Genomic DNA, 24,200 nt, shown 5'->3' with positions numbered 1-24,200 from the left:
TCAACTAAAAAAAAAAGATTATGGTGGTGAGAGGGTTTATTTAGACATATCAACCAACAATTTGAATGTTACGCTTACATTTTATTATTTCAAAATCTTAACAAATAGAAATAATTTACAAGCAGCACTGTGAAATAATTTAGTTCTGTATTAAGTATTGTACTTAAATACAGTTTTGAGTTCTGCTAATTCTGCTGGAATATTTCCATTTGCGCTCATTTACCAATTTACCCCACTAGAAATATTGCACTTTCCACACCCCTACAGTTATTATAATATATAAATATATTATGAATACATATGAAAATATAATATATTATACAGTTAGCCCATAGTTATGTTTTACAGGTTGTTTTATAGGCCACACAGTGCAGACTGGTTCAAAAGTGAATTAAAATGTTGCTAAAGCAGCTGTGCTTGAGTATTCATATCCAATAATAAGTGTCCAATACATAGCACTCACAGCTGACATGCTTCTGCATTACTTTGATACTATAATTAGGATACAATAGTTGTACTTTTGCCAAACTGACAACGATTTTCACAACGTTACAAATGCCATGCACTGCCTGGCATGGCAGATTTTCTACTATTACTCTGAAGGCACGGTGGTCTTATTTCCGGTTCTGCTCTGTCTGTGAGTGTGTAACGTGACACACTTGTCCCTCTTTCTTCGCAGCAGGTTTTCTGTCTTCGTTGTGCGCGACCGCCCATCCGAGGACGAGCAGGCTTTCTGCTTTTGAATGAGAAACTTCTGTGACTGGTGGGACTGTGGAGAGTTTCAGCTCCAAGAAACACCAGAATACTTGACCAGTCGATTCACAGACACGACTGCATGGAATAATAAAAACAATTATTACATCATTAACAGGTTCATTTGTATTCGACCTACAAATGCCTTTGCTACTTCTCCTCCTACTACTGCTATAGTAAATAATAATGATCAAAATAAAAACTAATATGCTTTAATATACAACATTTCAAAACTTTTACAAGGCTGACTTACTGTATATTTGCATGTATTTAACATTAATTTCAAGTAGCCTGTAAATGTAGGATGACTTCTGAGTCACATGATTGGCTTATTTGGAAAATTATACATTTACAATATTCAAAATATATTCCAAGTGTTTCCTACATGGAAGTACACACACACTGTGAACATATTTTTTGCCGTATCAGTGTGTCAGAGCAGATGGTGTCTGCAGTAATTGCAGTGTCAGGACTTCTGCACTACATTTGTCATGATTAGAGAGCCAGTGCTGCCTGCACACTCCACAAACTCCTCTGTGCTTTGCAGCAGCAGCAGCAGCAGCACCCCTCCTGTGCGTGACAGGCTGTGACAGCCAGTCCATGTAAGGAGAGTTCACTCACTGTTACTATGGAAACGAGTAAACTGTGCACAGGGAAAGGGGAAGAAGAAGAGAAGAAGAGGGGTTGGGTGCACGGACACAAACAGAGAGAAAGAGTGTTTAGAAGTTGGATTTGTTTTGTTTTTTCCCCCCTTCCTGCTGAGGAGAGTTAATGGTGAGTTACATACCAGAGGAGTTTGTGCAGGAGTGTCCTGCTCACAGTGTTTAGGGTGGTGTCAGGCTGGAGTTTGGACAAATGTTTCTTTTCCTTTCCCAACTCACTATTCTATAAAATGCAGAATTAAAGCTGGAGATGTTTTTAACACTGAAAAGTGATATAATAACAAAGACAGTCGTAGAATTCAGAAAATAACATCTGACAAAGTGTCCAGATTATAATCTGGGTACATTTTTACATTACATTATTCATTTCAAATGAAAGCTTAAATGTAATATATTGTAATAATTTTGGAGGCTAAACATAAACAAGGTGATGTGAAGGGGTTTCGCTGTGATGTAAACAGTCCTGGAAAAAGAATTATATGATTCACACCTTAAAAGACAAAACAAAGCAGCATTGTTTCATATGAATGATGGTTAATTTGGTATATTTTACTGCATCTTCCCTTCCCATTTCCTCCAAGATGCCACTTGCTCCGAGGTCTTCCGTGAGCTGTACCAAGACGCGGACCACACTGAGCGCCTGGACTCCTCTGAACCACCCGCTGGCCAACAGCAAGGTCAGACCGGCTCATTAGGAACCAGAACTATCAGCCGAAAGCTAGTTAATACAGTTTTCTTTTGGGATGTAGTGGTGGAATATATTTGCCTCCGATTTAGTGAGCATCATTTCAGCCCTTTGGGCCTCAAGATGTTATAATTATAACCATCTTTAAAGGGGGAATTTCTTTTTTTAAGGAGCGCCTCACAAGCTGAAAATGTTACAAAGTAAATGTTTTAATTTCATGTTTTTAAGTGTTATATAAACAGATTAAACGCGATATGATATTAATCCACGACCTTAATTTTTAGCAACAGCTGCTGATAAATGTATCACAGTCATAGTTAAAGGCTACAATTTATCACTGAAATGTGATATGAAGCAGACGATAATGGGAATAGAAAAGGGGGGGGACTAATGTGTCAAAACTGTATCTATACATTAAGTAAGTATTTTCTCAGGTAAAAAAAACGTACTCACAGACTGGAGTCAATTCAGGTCTGAGCTCCTCCAGGTGTTACAAAATGTTCACATAGTCGTGATGAGGTATAGATTTGTGTTTAAAGCTCCTGCTCGTGTGAGCAAGACCAACATTAAACCTTCTGCACCCTTGAAGCAAAAAAAAAAACCATTCAGCCTGCAAAGTAGGTTCTAGTAAGTACAACCAGAAACAGTGAGTCTTATTTTGGTTTTAAACATCTGTAAATCCTGAACAGGATTCACAATGTTCTGAAATGTTCTGCAAAGAAATCACACTTAGACGACGCAGATGTTTTTTAGTCATTTTGTGTATTACCTTTTTTTTTTTTCTTTACTATTTCCTTTGTTTTCCAGGTGTTTGAAGAGAGACGCAGGCTTCTGGCAAAGTGGGTGAGTTTCAGTGGTGGAATTTAACTATTTATATTTTTACTTAAGTATAAATTCCAGGTACTTGTACTTCACTTGAGTGCATCAGTTTAATGTAACTTTACATTTCTTCTCCAAACATGTCAGAGGAGAGGCAAATATTGTACTTTCTACTTCACTGCATTTGTCTGACAGCTTTGGTTGCTTTTAAAATGTAATTTCTTTATTCCAGAGGTCCTCAACCTGTTTTTCCTCTGAAAGCTACTTTGACTAAATGAAAGTTTATTTATGTGAACAATAACAAACACACATTTTGTATCACAACAGCTTAAATTCAACAGGTGCATATTTTTTTTATTATGTATGCATTTCTCACACTACTCACATCTGTATCATATAAAACAAAACTATGTTTACTTCCCTTTCTATTCAGTGAAATTCAATTATCTTCATATTTTGTGACTTTGAAATTGAGTGTTTCTGATAAATTGAAGAATTGAATATTCATACATGGGTTAGATAAAATAAACTCTTGAATTCACTAGAAAATGTAAAAACAGAACTGTTTTTCTGAGCTGAAAAGTTGACTTTTTAGAGATACATGGTTGTTGGAGGACAGCGACACGACCTAAGATATGACGCTCTGATATAATATGATGCATTAAACTAATCAACAGTTTATAAAGCTTTAAAATGACCTACAGCTGTAAAATACACACTAATGCAGCAGTGATATTAATCCAAAAAACATAATATATAACGGGAGTATCTTACTGCACAATGAGTCCTTTTACTTTTGATATTTGTAGTACATTTTGCTGATAATAATTACATACTTTTACTTCGGTTTTGAATGCGGGACTTTTACTATAGTCGAGTATTTTTACAGTTTGGTATTAATACTTTTACTTCAGTAAAGTAAGTGAGTAAGTAAGTGTAAGCTGATGATGAGGGACATTATTGCACTGCTGGTTAGTGAGAACAGTGTGAGCTGTCATGTGTTCATCAGTTTGACAGGTGGTCTGACGGTCAGAGGAAGGCGGTGCTGCAGGACTTGGTGCTGAGCGGTTCGGTGGAGCAGCTCAGGTTCCTGAGCCTCAGTGTGAGCCGACAGCTCCCCCTGCAGGCCGCGGACTTCACCTGCCTGCTGCCCAGAGCCCTTTGCCTCTACCTGTTCTCCTTCCTGGACCCACGCAGCCTCTGTCGATGCGCCCAGGTGTCCACTCTGACTATGTCATGGGGTTACTAATATGGGGCTGTCTTTCATAAACCACCTTCTGGACTTTATCTGTTTGGAGAAAACGAATGACTTCATCCTCGGTGTGCAGGTGAGCTGGCACTGGAGGAGCATCGTGGAGCTGGACCAGCTCTGGATGCCCAAGTGTGTGAGGCTCGGCTGGTGCATCAACTTCTCCCAGACTCCCTTCGAGCAGGGCGTCTGGAAGAGACACTACATCCAGACCGTCCAGGAGCTGCGACTCAGGCCGCTGCAGGTCAGGAAATCAGATCCAGAGTCAGCTCAAACATTCTTCACCTCTCGGGAGTTCCTTCTCAACACTGTGGCTCAGAGGCAGAAATATGCAGAACAACTGGATGTAATTTAGTTAGAGGATATTCAAATCCCAGCGATAAAACTCTGTTGTCTGTCTCCAGACTTTCTCGTCCCAGCAGCAGCAGTTTGTGGTTCCAGATGTTGCAGCAGTCAGTAGACAAGAGCCAGAACCGGCCTTCATCAGCGAGGAGCGTCCAGCATCAACAACCCAGCGACGTGGAAGCAGCTCCGGGATGGGATCAAGGAAGGAGAAGCAGCCAGCTGCACCGCCGCCGTGGAGAGACTCAGACAGACGTCCCAAAGACACGGTGCGCTTCAACTACCTGGACAACATGGACCCCGTCGAACAGGCGCAGACAGCGTGAGTTGATCGATAATTCATGCTGAACACACCGACCACTGGATGCACCGTGCTACTGCGGCACACCGTTGGTTCTTCACCTGCAGCATCATCCGCATCCAAAGCTCAGCCTGCAGTCTAGAAACCAACACAGTATATGACTAAAGTTGTCCACGTACTTCTCTTTACGCGTTAACTGGAAAAGTCTTTCACGTTTTCAGTCACATCTCCAAATCCACATTAGAAGAGTTGACAGAGAAAAGTCCAGCGTGTGAGATGGAAAGCAAAACCCGCAGTCCTCGTTCAAAGCTAACGCCAAGTCCTCACTTTCATCTCAGGAAACAACCTGAGGGAATTTCTCACAAGCATTCACTTGGTTCAGAGGATGAACTGATTAGATGTCAAAGGTCAAAGGTCACTGTGACCTCACAAAACACATTTGTGGCCATAACTCCTTGTTTTCATACATTCACTTTTGTCAAAATTTCATACAAATATCTAACGGGATAAAATGTTGAAGTGATGACATTTTTATAGGCCAAAGGTCAAAGGTCAGCTTCACCGTGACATCAACATGTTCTGCTAAAACACGGTTCTGGTCATTATTCAACACCATAACTCAGGAAGAGACTGTGGGTTGAAGATGTGTTTGAAGCATCCACATTTTAGAATTTATTTATTTTTACAGCAACATCCATATTTTGAAATCTTGTCTATCAGCTTTCTTGGCCAAGAACACGTCTCCTCCACCTGCTCGCTGACTCAGCCGTCTCTTTCCAGGCAAACGAGGAGCAGAAACTCCACCTGGAGCAGCGACGCGTCGAAGCCAGACGACGGGAAGAGGAGAACTGTGTCTGAGGTGGATTACAAACTACGCAAAGCCAAATCGCTGGTAAACCGCGCTGCGTTCATCACCGCTGCCGTCGCCCCGCTGGGACTGTGACCTTCTGGTCTGGATCTCAGCGAGATGATAAACGCGGAGCGTTCTCTGGAGACTGTGCAACCAACGGGCAGCGTGATTCATTATAGAGCGGCGTTTACACAGGGACGCATGTTAATGATGACATGAGAGAGAGGGGAAGGGGAGGGGAAGGCAGGGGAGGGGATGGGAGGGGAGGGGGTGCAGCCAAATTATGCTGATGATGGGGTTGGAGGGAAGGGTGGAGGAGAGGGTGAAGTAGAGGACACCGGGGCTTTTAATATTCAGGGTTTGGTGAAATCATCATTTATTTACGGCCTCCAGGAATTACTGTGAAATATAACTTCATAACTTTTTTTGAGTTTTGGTTTATTAAGAGAAATCTTGTCTCTTTTTTTTTTCAGATGTTCCTCAGCTCCAACTGCAGACCCAACCATTCTCCTCCTCCTCTTCTTCCTCCTCCTCCTCCTCCTCCCCACCCTCTTCACCATCAAACTCGCCCCCCATGGGCATCTCACACCCAGGACCACCCCGTCACCAAGGAGACCGCCAAGAGCCTGCTCTGCTTGGCCCACTGGAACGCCGGCATCCGCCCGCGGCCGGTGAGGACACCGGTGCCCCGGCTGAGCGTGGAGGCGCTCAGGGCGTCCCAGCGCTCACACAGGAGCGCTCCCAGTAAGTAGTCACACACACACACTCACACTCACACTCACACACACACACACACACACACACACAGAAAGTTCCTCTGGGCTGAATCTGATGTAACCACACAGCAAGAAACACATTCAGGGCAAATTTATGGGTTCAAAATGACTGATTCTGCAAGAAAGTGACTTTGTGCAGTTTGTGACCCTGTTAGAAATATCAGAAATATTGTAGGTCTTGTTACTGAGTGCTGAGTGGACATGAATTATTTACTGTGAACAGGAAAGCATTAGAAGATATTGCAATCTGCATCTAATTAATAGAACATCCGTTTAATAATATATAAAAACAAAAACAAAAATTATTTGGTTGAGTTGGTGCCGCTGCTGGTGTCAGAGTACATACAAATTTTACGATAATAATCGTAAAATTTGTATGTACTCTTGATTTAATTTGTTGAAATATATATTCATCAGGATGAACTACCATGTTTGTGCCACCACCATGATCTCAAATGTAATCTGGAGAATAAAGACTTTTTTTTAGGTTTTTGAAAGTCAGAGATTATTTTGTGGAGGAGAACCAGATTTACCTTAAGAACTAAACTGTGCTACAAATACAAGAACACTGTTGGACTGGTGGAAAAGTTTGGTTTGAGCGGAGCTACTAAAACTAAAGATTAAAAGGTAACAGAACTGAAAATACAAACATAAAGATGACAGGCAAAAGAAGGTAGAAGAATCCAGCAGCTGCAGGCTGTTTAATGAATTTGGTTGCACAAATATCGTCTGATTTTTAATGACTCCTCAGACTAAAACTTCTTATTCAAGATACTGGAATAATGTGTAGGCGGAGCTGACAATAAACATATATCGATTACCCCAGATGTGTATTTGGGTAATCTAATGTAAGAATATGTAAATCACGAGGACTGATACTTTGCTGAAGGTCTTATCCATGACCGAAAAGGCAATCGGGAGGAGATGGTGTAACGAGGGCCCCCTGCTGTGAGACAGCTGGGTATACTGCAGTTGAGGAGATATGAGATAGAAAGACACAGAAATGTTCTTAGAATTTAACATTCATTAAAAACACAATAAAACCCATCAGATAGATATTTGAACTTTAATCAATAAGAGGTGTACCTGAATGACACCGTTATGTGTTATGTAATAATAATAAGATAAAAAAAAAAACTCGTAACCACTTCAATGGAACAGAACCTTTGTGTTATTGGTGACATCTGTGTTTTTCCGACTATGACAAGTGTTTGCTGTGAAAAGCTTTGATGAAAACATGAAAACCAACCGCATCCTATGGCAGGACACACGTTTCCTGCTTTAAGCATTATTTCCCGGAATTGATTTATAAGAGAACCTCAATTCATTATTTGACTTCACTGACTTTTCCTTAATTAGTGCAGCAGGAAAAAGCTGTGCCGTCTCATAAAGTCATGTCAGCATGATGAATGCTGCAAACAGGCAGGAAGTCTGATATGACCACATGTGTGTTTGTCTGTTTATAAAGGTGATTGAGATATCTTACGGTTAATTATTTTCATGCACCGTGTACATTATTCTGTCTAAACAACTGTGTATTGTTAGATGAGAGACAACACGCGGGTAACTACAGCAGTAATATCACTGAAAGTCTTCTTTCACATGATGACTTTGTTTTTCAAATTCAACTTTAAGTGAAAATGCCATTCATGAAGTATTCATTTTGATTGCAGGTACACCCCTGTTTGATGTTCAGCGCTGGACTGCGCCTGCATCACGCATACATGAGAGGAGGTGAAATATATCGCCCCCATGAGGAGGACAGCAGAACTACAGCGCGCAAGATCCAGAGCTTCACTTACTATCATAAGACATGCAATGTGTAAACATCACAAGATATACAAATATATTAGCGTTTCATTATTATTTTACATAATTATTTAGGAGAAATTTCTTAAAGTAGAGCCTGACCAAGACATCAGCCGCCAAACTTTACTGGACGATATTGGCCAATCAGAAATATATTGATATCGGCAATAATGTTGTCCAGTATGTGCTATAAAAACTTTTTGTTACAGACCATAATACAGAAAAATGTATGTTTGGGGTAAATTGGAAATGGCTCTAATCTAAATTATATTCCAGTGTGGACAAAAAACTGTAAAATATCCTGCTTTCATTACTTATCTTTGCCCCAAGTGTCAAGTGTTTGATAACCAAAATTAAGAGATTACAAAAAAAAAAACTCCCCCAAAAAGTGCGTTTATATATACAGTAAATATAGATATGAAAAATAGTGGCTGATTTTAACATCGACCCCAAAATCTAGAATCCTTCCGGCCCAACAAAAGTCTCAATAATTTCTGTCCTTAAAGAATTTATACTTTATACTTGGAGCAAAAAGTAATTGTAAAGAGAAAATAACTCATGAAGAAGAAATGTGTATTCTGCATGAGCTACAGTGTTTTCTGCCTTGTTGATATCATAGAAATATGTTTTTATTATTCTTTGAAGAATAATGGTGCTTCTTTTTAATAACTCTAACAGCTGTATTTCATTGTTTTATTGTTTTATTTATGAGACGAGTCATTTCATACCCAGCGGTGCTTCAGCTGTGTCACCTGTAAATAACGAAGCCAAAGGAAACACAGTCCGTGTAAGAAATGTACCACCTTTATTGTCCGATCCACACATCCCATTCACGATGCAACAACAAAGCCAAAGCAATTCATATCAACAGTGAGTCTCAACTCCAAAAATATTAAACAATACGTGTCAGTTTAAGACAAAAAAAAAAAAAAAAAAAAGATTCTGTCTCAGTGTTCAAAACGACGTCTTGCATTCGGCACACAGTAGCATATCCTGGGCAGAGAGGAGCTTCGAGTACATCAGTCGTGACGGACGATGTGATTTTTAATAACCACTTTCAGTCCGATATAAAACATCACTATCATACGTACACCGCGCTTCAAGTCTCATGTTCACTTTACCCTCGTTGCATATAAAACATTGCATCCAAAGCATGGCTCACACACATGTACGTATATATTACTAAATACCAGAGAATGAAAAATAAACCGATGACGCGTTAATTTAATGTTAACTGAAGGTGGACGTGTTAATTGGAGGACATGAGCGGGTACGGATCGTTTATGTTTATGGATGAAATAAAATGAAAAGAAATTGTGTTGTGCATTAAAAAAAAAAACGTGTTTCACAGGTTGAGTCCTAATATTTATCAGCTTATGTATGTCTTTAAGGCAAAGTTGTGCTTTAGTTCCACATCTTAAACCACAGGGGTGAAGTCAGTGTCTAGTCAGGTGGATGATGGTGTGATATAGTTATTATTGTCATATGTTAGATGGTAAAAATGGTCTGAAAAAAGGTTTTTACAACAGTTTTACCAAACTAAAATGTCTTCACCGCTCTATATGTAGATCTTTAATACACACGCTGTGTTTATCCACTGGTGGAAAGAGATTACAGTAAAAATGAACAACAGTCACAGATTGTCCAACCGAGCCAGAGCTGCTGCATGTGGAAGAACTGAAGGACGATCAGGGACATCCATGGAGTCGTAATTAACCCGGTATCACGGCAAAGTGTGTAACACACCCTCCAGTCCACTAGAGGTCAGCGTCACGGTTTGATCTCATCCAGGCGTGAAAAACCACGTGGTTGAGTTTAGGAGGAAATACAACACGTGGTTCGGGTAAGGCACAAAAACTACCTGGTCAGGATTCGGAAAACATTTCTTTATAGAAATTGACACTGCGTTCCCGAGGACTCCAAATCCATCCAACCCGCCTCCCTGTTTGTTTAAAATTTGTACGTCTCATGACGTTCATCACGTCGTCGGACGAGAGTCTACTTTTCAGGCCAACTGTGACACGTTATCCTCGAGTGGACTGGATGTATTACAGACTTCTGTTGGGAGGATGATCTGGACTGTTAGTAATACACAACATAATGATGCTGCTTGAGGCTCTCATCAACCGCAACGACCACACAGTGTTTGCACGCTCGATCTTTCATCCAACTTCAACAGTTTGATTTAAGGCAAATTTTGAAGTGCTCATCGAGTTTTTTCAGGATTCTTTTTCCATGTTTAAAGGACACAAAAAGAGAGTTTACAGGGGCTGTGATGAATTCAAGCATGTCAAACAATATCAAAAGTCGTATAAAAAAAATTGTCACATTTTCCCTCCAGTGGAGACGAAGTGAACTATTCCTTTCATTCTGGAAAAACATCCAAATACCTTTAAAACCGGATTTGTTTTTTAATTCTTTTTTAAGAACTAAGAAAAAACGATTTTTTTTTTTTTTTCCTACAAATCTTGTTCTACTAAGAGAAACATTATTTATTCAGATTCAGAAGATATTTTTGGCCTTTCTTTAAAAAACAAACAAGTCACTCAAAGATTTAAAAAACACAATTATTCTCACTCAAAACTCAAAAACAATTGAATAAAGACATTTGGTGGGTCGATTGATGGGATTCATTATCGAAGCCTTTTCAGTCATGTCTACCTCTGCGGCACAGCAAACTCTGACATACTGGATCTTACTGGACGTGCAAGGTAAGTGTTTATGTTCACAGTGGATTTATTTCAACAGGTGCACACGGCTGGAGTTTAAAAAAAAAAAAGAAGAGAGAATTACAAGAATAAAAAAACATCCAAACGCTCTCAGCAAACCCTGACACCAACCAATCCCTTATCAGCTTTCAATATTTAGACCTTCACTGCAGCACAAATGTTCATCTTAACATCAACTGATTCTAGATTCTGCCATTGAATCAGATTATTTTTAGACGAAGTGAAAACACACGATTGTGATATAAATGATGTCAGAATATAAAATGTCCAAAACGCAGATTTATGTTGCACCTAAAACAACTGATGAAAATTTCATTAAAAGTCAAACACAACTAAATTCCATTGTCAAATAAAAGATTGCAAAGATTCATTAAAGGACATTTTCACGCTGCCTTGTTCATTTATTTCCAAGTGCTGCTTGCAAAGCTCAGTTCTCTATAAGGCTGATAGGTTTCCATCATTTGTGCTTGGACAGCTGTTAACAGCGGAGGCAGTTCATGTGATGCTTTCGTGTTTTTTTGCCAAGTAGAAAGAAGGATTTCTGGAGGGAATGACTATGCAAATACACACAAGTATTAACATCGAGTCTTTTTAAATAATGTAAACATATACATCTTATTTGAGGTCAGAGCAATGATCCTCTTCATATCTATTTATATATATAAAAAAAGAACAAATATTACTGGAGCATCGTCCGGATGTTCTTCGGAGTGGACTCGTCATTCAGGTGTTTTGTGGTGAATCTGAGGAGAATCAAACATCACAGAGTTCATTCAGGGAAACCTCATTTTACAGTAAATTAAACCACTTTACATCCTTTGAGCTTGGAATTTTCTGATTAGCAGGTCTGACGTTTAACGGGTTTGTGGGAGAGTCCGACTGATATTGGACTTTGATATTAGGTAGATATAAATAATCATTTAAACATAGCTATCAAACACTTTTGAAACTCGTGACAAAGATATATAACGGAGGCTGGATAATTTAGAGTTTATTGTCTGCACTGACATTAACAGCATTAACTAATGTGGCCAAATGCTGAGTTTACTTTGTGACACTTCAAGAAACATCGAAAAAAAAATCATTATAATTCTAATAATAATAATAATAACGTGTATCGATTGTATTTCTTCGGAATGATCTTCGTGAAAAACCAACAAGAGAGATTTCAATTGAAATACATAACAAAGCAGAACATTCACTTGAACATGGAACTTCTTAGAGCTTTTTTTGAGCCGAGTGGAGATTTGCGGACTACGAACTAACACAAACAAACGCTGCCTACGGATCCAAAGTTGTGTGAAATAACCTACTTGAGTGCATTCAGGAGACCTTCGACGTTGTCTGCCGGCTGGTCCTTCAGGACTTTTATGCAGCCTTTCATCTGAGGACAAATGAACAGGGTCAGACGGAGTGTGTAGAAAAACCAAAGGCTGCATCACTAAACACATCTTTTCTGCAGCTTATAAGACTGTGTGTGTGTGTGTGTGTGTGTGTGTGTGTGTGTGTGTGTGTGTGTGTGTGTGTGCGTGCGTGCGCGTCTCTTACGTCTATCTTGGAGGACTTGTTGAAGGCGCCGTTGGGATGGACGTGGTCATAAAGAATGATGACCCCGACCATGACCCTCATGCAGAACAGGAGTGTGTCCTCACTGCTGAAACGACTTGAATATTCCCTGAATACAGAGAGAGGAGAGAAATGATTAGATCAGATAAGAATGATGCAACAAGAAAGATTTGGGTCGACGCTGAAGAAGAGTGCCCGAGCCGTCAGTGACCGTTTCCCCGTCTTGAAAATCAAAACTAGCGCTTCCGTGTGTATAGAAAGTGTGTGAATGATTCACGCTCTTTCTACACACCTGTCAGGTTTCCCACATGAAAAACATTTTACAGACTTTCAAGGCTTCTTCTTTTAAATTCGAGGAGGCCAAAAAAGGATGAAATAATTTTCAAACTGCGCGAAGACAAATCTCAAATCACAGGACATGAAGTGTTGCTATGGTAACAGAGAGATTTGAGTCTTATTCTGAGTTGTTTCTGTCCGAAAGAAGACCTTCATGGACTTGTAAGGCTCGTGAGAACCCTTTTTTTCTGTGCGTGTGTGTGTGTGTGTTCATGTGTGTAAAAACATCTTAACTCACGGTGTCTCTAGCATGACCTTACAGACACTGGCCATGGTGCTGAGACAGTCTGTCGTGTTCTCCAGTGGAAGAGTCTTGTTCTACGTTGGTACAAACAATGATTATAAACATTTGTATTATGTAAAAAAACAAAACAAAACAAACAAAAAAAACCCCTCAAACCTAGAGTAAATATATTTATGGACACATGGAGGCAGTGAAAAAAGACGACGGGGAAACTCATATTATCGCGGTGATACGATGACCCTGTTATCAAACAGTTACTTATTCACACAGTCATGTTTGTGTCCCGCTGTTGATTTGAGTTCTGAGCTAGCTTTTTTTTTGGGCTCCATTTTATATCCAATAAATATTATAAATATAAATATCCAGCTCTATAGATGCTAAATTTTGACCAGCTGGTCACTTTGTCTGTCTGTCGGCCATTTAGTGCTGAGAACGTAGTGTGGGTGTACCAGAGCTTTATCTCTGGAATCAACTGATGAGAGCAGTGATCATGAATTAAAAACTGTAGAGTTCAAGGTTGTAAATACAAAACAATGAGCTGAAAGATGTTAAAAAGCTCCTTAGAGGAAAGGGGCTGGGTCATAAGAACATATCCTCATATTTTTAACCAAACAACCTTAATGTGAATATTGTTATTATAATATCCAAAATCTAAGGCGATATTATATTACAATAACGATACAATATTAATACACGGCCCGGAGAACTGCAGAGGTGAGAAATAGTATTGTGTAAACTCATCACTGGAAGTGAAACCTTTCATTTACATGCAGTCATTTGATCCATTGTTGAAAAAAATTATACTTATAGCTGCTTTAAACACAACAAAATAATGTGAAAAATGTGATTACAAGTTAAGATGAGATGTTTGACACTCCTTCTGGGTGGAGTATTTGTGTAAATGCAGATCCTGTACAGTTTTGAGAGCCACTGTGTTATGAAAACTGATATCTCTAAGTATGACAGAGAATTTCAGAGTCAAGCTGGAACCGAAGAACAAGCTGTTCCTTATTTTCTGACACGTCTGTGCGTCAGCTCGGTCAGATTCAGTTATGTAACATCAGTCCTCTCACCTCCGTCACAAAGTTTGTGGTTGCGTTGCTGAGTGTTTTCAGCATGGGCGTGGCCTCAGCGTAGAACAGAGACATCCTGTTGGCCATCTCATTGTTGACTTCGCTCTCGATGTCCAGCTGAGGATGCAGAAAGATCACAGATAAACGGTTCAGTTATCGGATGTCATGTATCTGCGACTTAAAAAGAAAAAGATCAAAACACAGTGACCACATTGCTTTCGTCGGTCACTCTAATATTGCTTCCTCTTTTACTGAGAGTACACGGCAGATACTAAATATTTATGAAACATTATTGTAAGATACAAGTAGAATTTAAAATTAGGACGACTCACGTTCATGTTGTTTATCCGGTTTCGGCTGATGGTCCGTCTGTAGTAGCTGAAGTCGTTCTGGATGGCAGGAATTCTCATCTGAAGGAAAACAAGGAAACGTTCATATCTAGCACTTTATGCTCAGAAAAGATCATATAATTTCATAGAAGTGGGGTTCACTTGCAGATGTTTGCTAGACGCTACAATTCACTGATGTTCCCTAAATGCTTCATATGCTATTAAAAACCACCAGTTAGCTGCAGTCTCCTTTCACTGAGACGCACAAAACTCAGAGATATGTGGCCAAAAGCTAGTTTGAAAAGAATGAAAAAAAGTTTTTTTTAATTTTTTTTTTATTAAAAATGTATTGAAGTTTAAAAATCCATGTGTGGTAAACACGGTATCACAGACGCTGCCGAGATTCATTCCTGCTGTAATGTAGTAAACGCTGTGTGCTTTAAAACTAAACGGAGGAATTGGCTCGGTGCCACGACAGTATTGACGTCGGCCCCTCTGAGTTTAACCGGAGAGTTTCCGGCTGACCTTGAGCTCATCGAAGCGCAGAGTGAAGTGGAGGATCTCCGCGAACTGTTTGGCCAGCGCCTGCTCCCTCTCCAGGTGCTGAGTCGGCGTGAGGGGCGGACATGTCAGGGACTCCAACAAACTCTGCAACGCCTTCTCTGCACGCACACACACACACATACACACACACACACACACACACACACACACACACACACACACACACACACCAGAAAACTCACATGATATTCACCACTTACAATTCAAGTGGTCGTGCATATGATGCAGAAGCAAACAGTTAATCAACTCATTTTGTTGTATGACATTTCCCTCGGTTCCTTACCACAGACGAGCAACACATCTATTGTCTTATAACCTGTTCAGTTGAGTAAGGTTCAGCTCAGCAGTGTGATCGTACCTAGTCTGAGAGAGAAGCTGTAGAACTTCTTCAGTCTGATGACGAGCGGGCAGACCGAGTTCCACGCTCGCTCCTGCAGCCGGAGGTCGTTCGGGTTCTGGATCGCCTGGAAGAACAACAACAAGGAAGCAGCAGAATATTTCAGAAAGGATCATGAACCAGCAAGTACATCACAGTCGGTACACGCTGCATACCGGATTTGATTGGCGGCTTGTTCTGTGACTGTGCAGCTGAATGCAGATGTTGAAGGGTAACGGCAGAAACCAGGTTTGTAAACAGATCTACGATTCGACTCGCGTGCAGGAACAAGACGCGTGAAGGGTTTGTGTTACCAATGGGTCGGGGATTTTGGAATAGTCATAAAAAAAAATAAAAAAAAAAAAAAAGTTTACGTGTCTATCTTCTGAAGTATATTCACCACTGTTTATATCTGGTAGTAATGCATTACTACTGCCAGAAGGTGGCGGCAATGCACCTAAAAGCTGTTTGCTTTCACCCATTAAGACACATTTACCACAGCTGTGCAGAGATCTCACAGTCCATCAACAGACCAATAATCAATGAATATCTTTGTCACCGGACAAAGTCAGTTTGATGTTTGACGTGCGCTGGTCTCAAGAGACGGACGCCAGGGACACGCTTCTCATCCGCTTTGTCGGGGGAGAGGGTTTTTAAAGTTTGAGGGTATTTGTTGACCTCAAATTAATAGCATCAGTGTGTGTGTGTGTGTGTGTGTGTGTGTGTGTGTTTCCTTACATCTCGGATCTCCTGGCCGGCTCCTTTGTACGCCTGCAGGCCCGTCAGGATGCTCTCAGAGTCCTGGAGGACCGAGTTCACCTGGTTCCACACCTCCCGCTCTCCTTCTGTCGCCTGTGCATCTTGACACACGAGTGCGAACAAAGGCGAGCCCACGCACAAATGTTAATGCACACACATCCAGATAAAAACACACACATCAGGATGATAGTTAGCTACCGAAGCCACCGTAAAAACACACACATTAATTCTCGCTTTTTCACATCAAGAATCCTCGAGTGATTTGTAACTTGTAAATAAAGACTTCAATGCAGCAGATTTAACTCTGCCGTCGTCTTTTACACTGGAGAGCTTCACATTATATTCATATTGATGTGAAATGGCTTCGATGAAAGAAACGATGATGAGAGCAGTTTTACTCATCACGACTGGGGGAAACACGGGGAAGTGTGCTGAATGTTTTTGCTGCTTAAAAGAAACTCATCAATGTTTGCTTTGTTTTATTTTGAAAATCCAATGTTTAGATGATGATTTAAAAAAAAAAAGGAGAATAAGAACAAAAACATTCAGCATCATGATCTGTGTGGGTCAAAGCTGAAAGCATCACTTTCAGTCCTTTTACAGTCAACCACCAACATTTACTGCCTTGGACGTCCACTGAGATGCTTTTAATTTGAAATTCAAATCCAACACAATGTCTGTTTAAGCATATTAAGTAATCAGTAAGTTTTAATACCTTTGTAACTGAACACAATGGAGCTAGATGCATTTACTGCATTTTGCCTTATGCTTCAAAACAAACCCTGTTTTCTCTTGATATCGTCAACATATTTGATTTCTGGATGCACTAAGGCAGCAATGTTTTCATATTTGACTGTGAAAGATGTGTGGCAGCTCTTGGACAGATCACAAGTAGAACCTGTAGTGTAATCAATAGTTGGTAATTGAAATAAAATGTCTGTTGCCACCACCAACCCACAGGTTCAGCAACTTTATGTTTCCTGCATGTTTTTCAGCATGAATGCAGAGTATGCTTTGACATGTGCTTTAATCATTTTCAATGTTCTGCATCTTTAAATAATCTAAAAACACCAGTGCAGACTTCTGTGTTCTCTGCAGTTGTTAGAAAACACTAATGACATGTGAGCTGATGTGAGCTCTTTAATACGACACATAACTACAAGGTGTGTGTTAGAAACTCGGAGTACGAGCTTCGTCTATCACGACCACAGAGACTCACTTTCTGCTGCAGCAGCGCTAAATATAGAGCATCACTGACATTAAAACTCTGTCTGGGGTCTGTTTTGCATTTGAAAAACCTTGCACTCCTATCATTTCCTCTCTGCTGGATAAACAAAGCAATGTTGGTTACATTGTGAGCGCAGCTGAAATGCCACTGTGGAGGCGTATTGTTCTTTTTTTTTTTTTTTTTCCCTCTCTCTTTCTGCAGGAGGTTTAAACAAAAAGGCCAAAGCAGATTTATTTGCTTTGTGAGAAAAAAATGATCTCATTTGTCTGTATTATATATTAATGCTGTTGCTGCAGTGTCCAAATGTGGGAATGTTTGATATCTTCACACTAATATATTGAACTGATACTGATTATATAATGACAGCTACAGAACAAATGAGGCAGACGCACCATGATGTAACACACTGCATACGGGGACCCGATCAAAAAAGTGGTAGTGAACGTGCCGCGCATGTGTGTGTGTGTGTGTGTGTGTGTGCATGCATCAAATGGTTCATAATTGCACAAACAGGGGCATGCAGACAGCAAAGGTCAAGGGTCAGACTCATGTCAAGCAGAAGGACAGGCAGAAGCTCACTTTCAAAGTCAAGGAAAAAGTTTGGCCCCTGTTCAAGCTCTGTGCAAGTGAGCACGTTTAACAGATTCCCCATTTGGTTTCTGCAAGAGAGAGAGAGAGAGAGAGAGAGAGAGAGAGAGAGAGAAACACAGGAAGGGAAAGCAGGTGTGATGTTAAAAAGTCATCCAAAAAAAGAAAAGAAAAAGTTATTCAGACAGAGATGGGAGGTCAGAGCTGATAGAGCAGGAGGTCGTCACTGAGCGGAAGAAACAGGAAAAACAAAGCGAAGGAGGAAAAACAGAGGAGCATAGGCCGACTCCTTCGCGGCTTCGTCGCCGAGAGCTGACGGAAAGGAAAGAGCCGAGCAGGTGTTACACCGTCTACCCTCCCCCACACCTCTCTCTCCATCCATCTTTTGTTCCGCTCCTCGGCCAGACTTACTTTCAAAGTCCAGGAAAAAGTGTGGATAGTTCTCTATTTCCCTTGTTAGGACTTTTAGCAGGTTACCCATTCCAGCAAACCTGATGGTCAAAATACAGTTTTTAAAAAAAACACAAAAATATATACAAGACATTTTCAGACTAAACACATTCATGGTATATTTAACTGTGTGGCTGACTTATGAAAGACAATCATGACAACTTGCAAGATGAAAATATGAACTTTACTCGAGTGTGACTCAAACCCACGGATGCTGTTTCTATTTGTTATGATTGATGTTTTCTCATATTCATTCATATTCATTTCACACCAGTTTCATGAAGCTATTCTGGCTGCCGGCATCTATCAACATATCAATAATAGAGGAAGAAAAATAGGACGGGCTTCCATTTTCAGGCACAACTTCTGTTTCGGGGGGGAATTCTTTTTTATAAAAGTCGATATTTTCACTTTCACTTTTTGCTTCGATTCAAACTTCTGTATGTGCGATGACAACTACACACAGGAGCGTAGTTAAAAGGACTCATTTATAAAGTAGTGCTGAAAGTTAGATATTTCAGTTTCCAACATCTTGCAAAAAGAAAAAAAAGTTGAGCTAGAACTAATAATCATCAATTAATCTACTGTTGATTTTCTCAATTATTTGAACTACAAATGGACAGAAATAGTGAAGACTGTTCATCACAAGTTGACATGTTTTGTTAAAAAAAAAAAAAAAAAACGATATTCAATTTACAGTCACAGGAGACCAAAAAAGCAGCAAATATCCTCAACTAAGAAACTAAAACAAAGACTTTAAGGTCATTTTGTTTGAAAAAAAAAAAATAAAATAAAATCCTGAACATTTAATTTCTGCTGATTATTTTTAAATGAACTCTTAATGCAACTAATTGCTTGATCATTTTCATCATCTTTAAAAGTGCAGACATAAAACTGAAGTGGATATGAAGCATTTCTAACTGTCCAACTCATTTAAAATCCACAAACATTACACAAGTGGAATTTGTGACTTTACATTGTGGAGCTGTGAGTGTTTCCTGGTCATTAAAGTTTCCTTCCACCGCTGCAGAACAAAACCCGAGAACCAGTTTTTCTGCTCCTTTGGACCGAGGCTTTTCTAAACGCAGGCATGCAGTCCTAAATTACAGCTACACTCCATAAAGTGTTTATTGGAGGCAAAAGGCAGAAGGTAGGTAGCAATTTCCAGGGAAAAGTCTTGCTCCCCAGCCATGGAGGGTGGTCACACACTCTGTAATCACAGCAGGTCTTAAACCTACAGTAGCATAATATGAGGCCATGAGTACAGTAAAAGGGAGAATGTCACAATACTTCATAGGAGGCAGATGGGAAGAAAATAACCTGGATTCAAAAGACTTAAGCAGATGTTGCATTCATGTTAGGTGGAAAGGAAGATGTGATGTCTAATAAAAGCTTTAATAAAATAAAATAAAGATGATTTCTAAAGTCTGTAAAATCATTTATTTTTTAAAATCGTTTTTTACGTCTGTTGCAGAAGAAACTGAAAGGGGCACAGAGTCTTTTCTTCTCCCACACAGAGATGCAGCTTCCCTCGACTTAAGTCACAGAGTGAAGTGACAACAAAAGAGACACTGTGCTGCAGCGTGCACATGATAATCACACTGCATTTCTCTGCACCGCCTGCAGCAAGCTGACGACTATTTTTCAATCACGGTATTCATTCCTCATCTTGGACTCATCAGAAATTCATACACACCCTCCTGGATAACGACACTCATATAGTGTCCTACACCGGCGGCGTAGATGCAGGGGAAATGATATACCCTAAAATGTGTCTGATCATCAATTTCACGCAGCTACGATCCTGTTTGAGTTAAGTACACGGTTGTACCAGCAGGGGGCAGTGTTGACTCACTTGTACATCTCTTGAGGGATTAAAGTTGTACCATCAGTGGCATGTTGCTACATGTGCTGTGGCAGCCTTATTTTTTAATTTTTTTTTTCCAGGCGAAGCGTAACCTGCGGCTACAAGTTCTGCAACAGCCTCAGCCAGACTCGGGTCGTCCTGCCCGCCGGTACCCGGGAACCAGCACGGCTGAACGACAACACGGCAGCCACCTCTGAGCAAAGGGAATGTTTTTCTTGGCGAGTCCCTCCGACCATGTGGCAATAACAGTCCAGTGAAGCTAGAAGCAATGTTGGTTTGATGTGCCCTTTAATTCAAGGCATTTTCAATTCAGCGCAAACCAAAACATCTGTCACATCTGTCTCCAAGTCTGAGTAGACGCAATCCATAAAGGAAAGTTGACAACATACAAGATGCAATAAATCCCTGATTGACGACAGGCAGCAGAAGGAGGAGGAGATGTATTTCCCCTTTTAATCATTCCTTTGAATTACTGCTGACCGCTGCATCTGTGCACGCTGCGTCCCAGAATCCTGTCTGACAGGCAACCTGCCACACAGCAGCTGCTCACAACAAATATGAATATCATCGTTCCCAGAATTTAACGGCGCAGAAACCTGATCTAGAAATAATCTGAGCAGAATCCTAAGAGAGTTAAACATGCCAGTGTGTGTGTGCATATTCACGTCTCCAACAATATCAAGTTTAACTCTGACGTAAACAAAAGAGCTCTGACAGTTTTCTCCTCTATTTCTTGTCTCTTAAGCACCAAAGGAGGAAATGAAACAAGGCCTACAGTAAGAGAGGAAAAACAACATCAGGAGAATTATTTATGTCTTGGTGAACACAACCGCCTCTTCATGCAAATAATATTAAACATGTGTAGCAAGCGAAAAACACATTAAAACTATATGACACATTAAAACTATATATATATATATATATATATATAAAAAGATCCACATTTAGTCCTCCTCATCCTCTGCTGTTTATTGATTTTGATTGCAATGACTTTACACGTGATGAAACATTGTTACTCATCTTGGGAGGAAAATCACATTATATAATGTAAAATAATGAACAAAGGCCTCTCTCACGTCACCTGGAACCTGACATTAGATATACATAATTACCATTAATAATAAAAACTAGTAATGGTATTTATTACACCTGTGCTTTTCATGCAGTAACGCGTCACAACGCGAGTATGCAAAGTTGATGTCGTGGTGGAGCTTAAGCTCAGTGGTCAGTTTATTAGGTACACCTAACTATTACCAACCCGTCCGGTGTTACATGTCAAATTTGGTTCACCTCTGATCCCATTTACAAACTTGTTAGTAATATGTGGTATAAAAACAATATTAATGGTCTACTTGCATGTCTCAACTGAAGTCACTGAGCTCTGAGATAGAATGGGAATCTAATGTAATGCTATTAGCACTTTCTACCACTGATAAGAGAGAGAGGTTGATGGAGCAACCGGAGAGTGCAGCAGGGAGTGAGCATGAGAGCTGCTGAGGCCGCAGACTTAACTTAGTTTGGCACTTACGTAATGCAATCATGTGTAATTCAACGGATCAGCTGTGGAGTGAGTTGAACTACAGATGCAGACTCGTGTGTTTGAATGATGTCCGCGGTATGAAGAACTAACCTGGGACAAAGACAAAGGCATGTTCATACAGTATCTACTCAGCTGTCTGTGACTTTTCCTGTTATCACTCTTCAGTCTTACTACCAGACGGGGAAGGAAAAAGTAGCCTGGGAATTTTCTTGTCTCCTCGGTTCCTCTTTCACAACCACTTATCTACATGGCCTGGACTGAAAGTGTGGAAACTTTGACTATTCTCTTTCCCAGAGTATTTACCATCAGCAGACACTGGTGACATTAAAAAGGGAAACTCCACATATGTGTTATAAAGGGATATCTCAATGAAGTATGTGCTGACGGTGGTACAACAAACCAAGAAGTATACAGTATGTGTGAGACAACAGGTATTTTCTCTTTGTATTTCCCCGTTATTCTTTCCATGCTGTTAATCAACTTGTATTTCCTGAGCAGTAAATCTACCTTCACAATACACATCTGTGGTGCCACAGGTTATTGTAAGTGGCAGAAATTGACAGAAACTCCCCACACAGCCCACTTGTCCTCCTTCGAACCTCATTTTAGACGTTCCTGCTGCAGTCCGTGCTGCTGTCTCTTTATAATTAAAGAAAATTCTATGCACTTAAAGCAGCGAAATGAGCTCCTGTTTAAACTTCCTCCTCTTCTGTCTGAGAGTCTCAATCAACTTCTGCTCAGAGAGAAATCAAGCTTTCAGCAAACAGACAAACCAGATGAGTTACAGGCTGGTGGATATAACTGTATTTCTACAGTGGATAATATTTACCTGTAATATGGACAACGCTCTAACAAATCTTAAAGAAGTGTAATCATCAGATGTCAACGGTACTTTCACATCTAACATCAGAGTGTTTGTGCTGTTAACATGATGTGGATCTGTGTTTTTCATGAATGGAACTCCTTTAATAATAAAACAAAGGTCAGCGACACCATTAATATCCTGATATGTGTCAAGTAAGAAAGTGTCCGAGCAGTAAAGAAGACGACGAGACATGAGCAAACATGGATGGAAATATATTCAAATTATAAATGACCTTTGCAAATGTTTAATTTGTTGGACTTCAAGGACACAAATAATGTGTTTTGTTGAGACAACTTTTGTTCAACAAAACTGCACGGAGCACCTCTGACAACATGTTTAAATTTTTTTTTAAAAAGACAAACCAGAGCCAAACCCATCTTATCCTCAGCCTGCAGCTGTTCTTTTACAGCCTCTCAAATTTACTAAAGCACATTTTAATTCTATTAAATTCAGTTTTCATCTTGTTCTCCTTTCTACTTTGCAGAATGGGAACTCCAGACATAAGCTCATTTATGTCTTTTCTAATTATACAAAAATGCTTTAAGCCCCACAGTCAAATTCATGACCTGAAGAAAACTCAGTGTTTAATCTGTCTAAGGATATGTTATTAATGTGAATGTAGCAGATGCCTTTATGCATCATTAGTCGATTTTAACACTGATAATTGAAATAGCTTAACACTGTCATTATATCCTTTAACATGGAGACATTTAAAAATGCAGGTACTATTCTGATATTGGCTCTTTCCACGTATAATATAGAGAACAGTCTTTTCAGATAGTATTTGTTCGTTCAACTTCAACAGTGTGATGTGGATTTCTTTTGGGACGCCTCTTCTCCCATCCAGATCCCAGAAATACTGAATAACTGCACAATATTTCCTTTTACGGGCCGAGAGAGCAAACTTCACCAGCTATCGAGGGAGAAAGTTTTGGGCTTAACAGAACAAGTGCACACTAATCCCGGCTGTAATCATCTAAAGCACAACATTGTTGTCGTGCTGCTGGGTCTCAGCGGCAGCTTAGAGTCCGATCATGCAACAACTTGACTGTACTTGCCTGACAAACTTTCTTCTAGTGTGTGTGTGTGTGTGTGTGTGTGTTTAGTGATGTACCTTCTCGGGTGGAGGATCTCAGGTTGCCGTCTATATCATCCGCTTTCTCTTTGTCTCTGAAACAGCAGGAAAGAAGGAATTTGTGTTAAAATCAAGTATCACTTAGTGGAAATATATGAAACTGGAAAAAAAAACAAAAAAACAAATCACACAAGATGTTGTTAAAATGTGTGCGTGAGTGTGTGTCTGCCCCCACAAGCATTTTGCACTTCTGCAAGCCGACAGGTGGAGTATCAACTTTCCACATTCACCAACTTCCCCTTTTTCTGCTGACATATTCGAGCCTTGAGCAAACAAATACAATCCCCCTCGTCACAAAACACACC

The 24,200-nt window shown here is 40.1% G+C and overlaps 2 protein-coding genes across 3 annotated transcripts in view; one reads left to right on the top strand and one right to left on the bottom strand.

Moving 5' to 3' along the window:
* Positions 1 to 1,472: 1,472 nt before the first annotated feature.
* On the top strand, positions 1,473 to 9,009 carry fbxo16 (F-box protein 16). Its single transcript, XM_069158650.1, has 9 exons — positions 1,473 to 1,527; positions 1,997 to 2,092; positions 2,908 to 2,943; positions 3,929 to 4,135; positions 4,248 to 4,412; positions 4,573 to 4,832; positions 5,592 to 5,703; positions 6,135 to 6,405; positions 8,111 to 9,009. Exons 1-9 carry the CDS (start codon positions 1,525 to 1,527, stop codon positions 8,173 to 8,175), a joined length of 1,215 nt encoding a protein of 404 aa, XP_069014751.1. The 5' UTR covers positions 1,473 to 1,524; the 3' UTR covers positions 8,176 to 9,009.
* A 19-nt stretch (positions 9,010 to 9,028) lies between these two features.
* fam49a (family with sequence similarity 49 member A) overlaps positions 9,029 to 24,200 on the bottom strand; it is a 34,511-nt gene continuing 19,339 nt past the window's right edge. The window contains exons 2-12 of one of the 2 annotated variants that reach the window (XM_069158652.1): positions 23,875 to 23,930; positions 18,450 to 18,529; positions 16,202 to 16,323; positions 15,446 to 15,551; positions 15,049 to 15,185; positions 14,527 to 14,604; positions 14,195 to 14,311; positions 13,116 to 13,195; positions 12,524 to 12,650; positions 12,289 to 12,359; positions 9,029 to 11,718 (exon numbers count right to left, since the gene is read on the bottom strand). In XM_069158652.1, the coding sequence (XP_069014753.1) occupies positions 11,655 to 11,718; positions 12,289 to 12,359; positions 12,524 to 12,650; positions 13,116 to 13,195; positions 14,195 to 14,311; positions 14,527 to 14,604; positions 15,049 to 15,185; positions 15,446 to 15,551; positions 16,202 to 16,323; positions 18,450 to 18,519 (972 nt within the window). In that variant the 5' untranslated portion in view covers positions 18,520 to 18,529; positions 23,875 to 23,930 and the 3' untranslated portion in view covers positions 9,029 to 11,654. Of the gene's footprint in view, positions 11,719 to 12,288; positions 12,360 to 12,523; positions 12,651 to 13,115; positions 13,196 to 14,194; positions 14,312 to 14,526; positions 14,605 to 15,048; positions 15,186 to 15,445; positions 15,552 to 16,201; positions 16,324 to 18,029; positions 18,110 to 18,449; positions 18,530 to 23,874; positions 23,931 to 24,200 lie in introns of both variants that reach the window. The other variant, XM_069158651.1, reaches the window with a different exon arrangement.

The sequence above is a fragment of the Embiotoca jacksoni genome, unplaced genomic scaffold, assembly GCF_022577435.1.
Source record: "Embiotoca jacksoni isolate LCO1_2020_lvr unplaced genomic scaffold, fEmbJac1.0.p SCAF_23, whole genome shotgun sequence".
Classification (NCBI taxonomy): Eukaryota; Metazoa; Chordata; class Actinopteri; family Embiotocidae; genus Embiotoca; species Embiotoca jacksoni.
The sequence above is the reverse complement of the archived record's forward strand: the minus strand, read 5'-3'. Positions and strand labels throughout refer to the sequence as shown.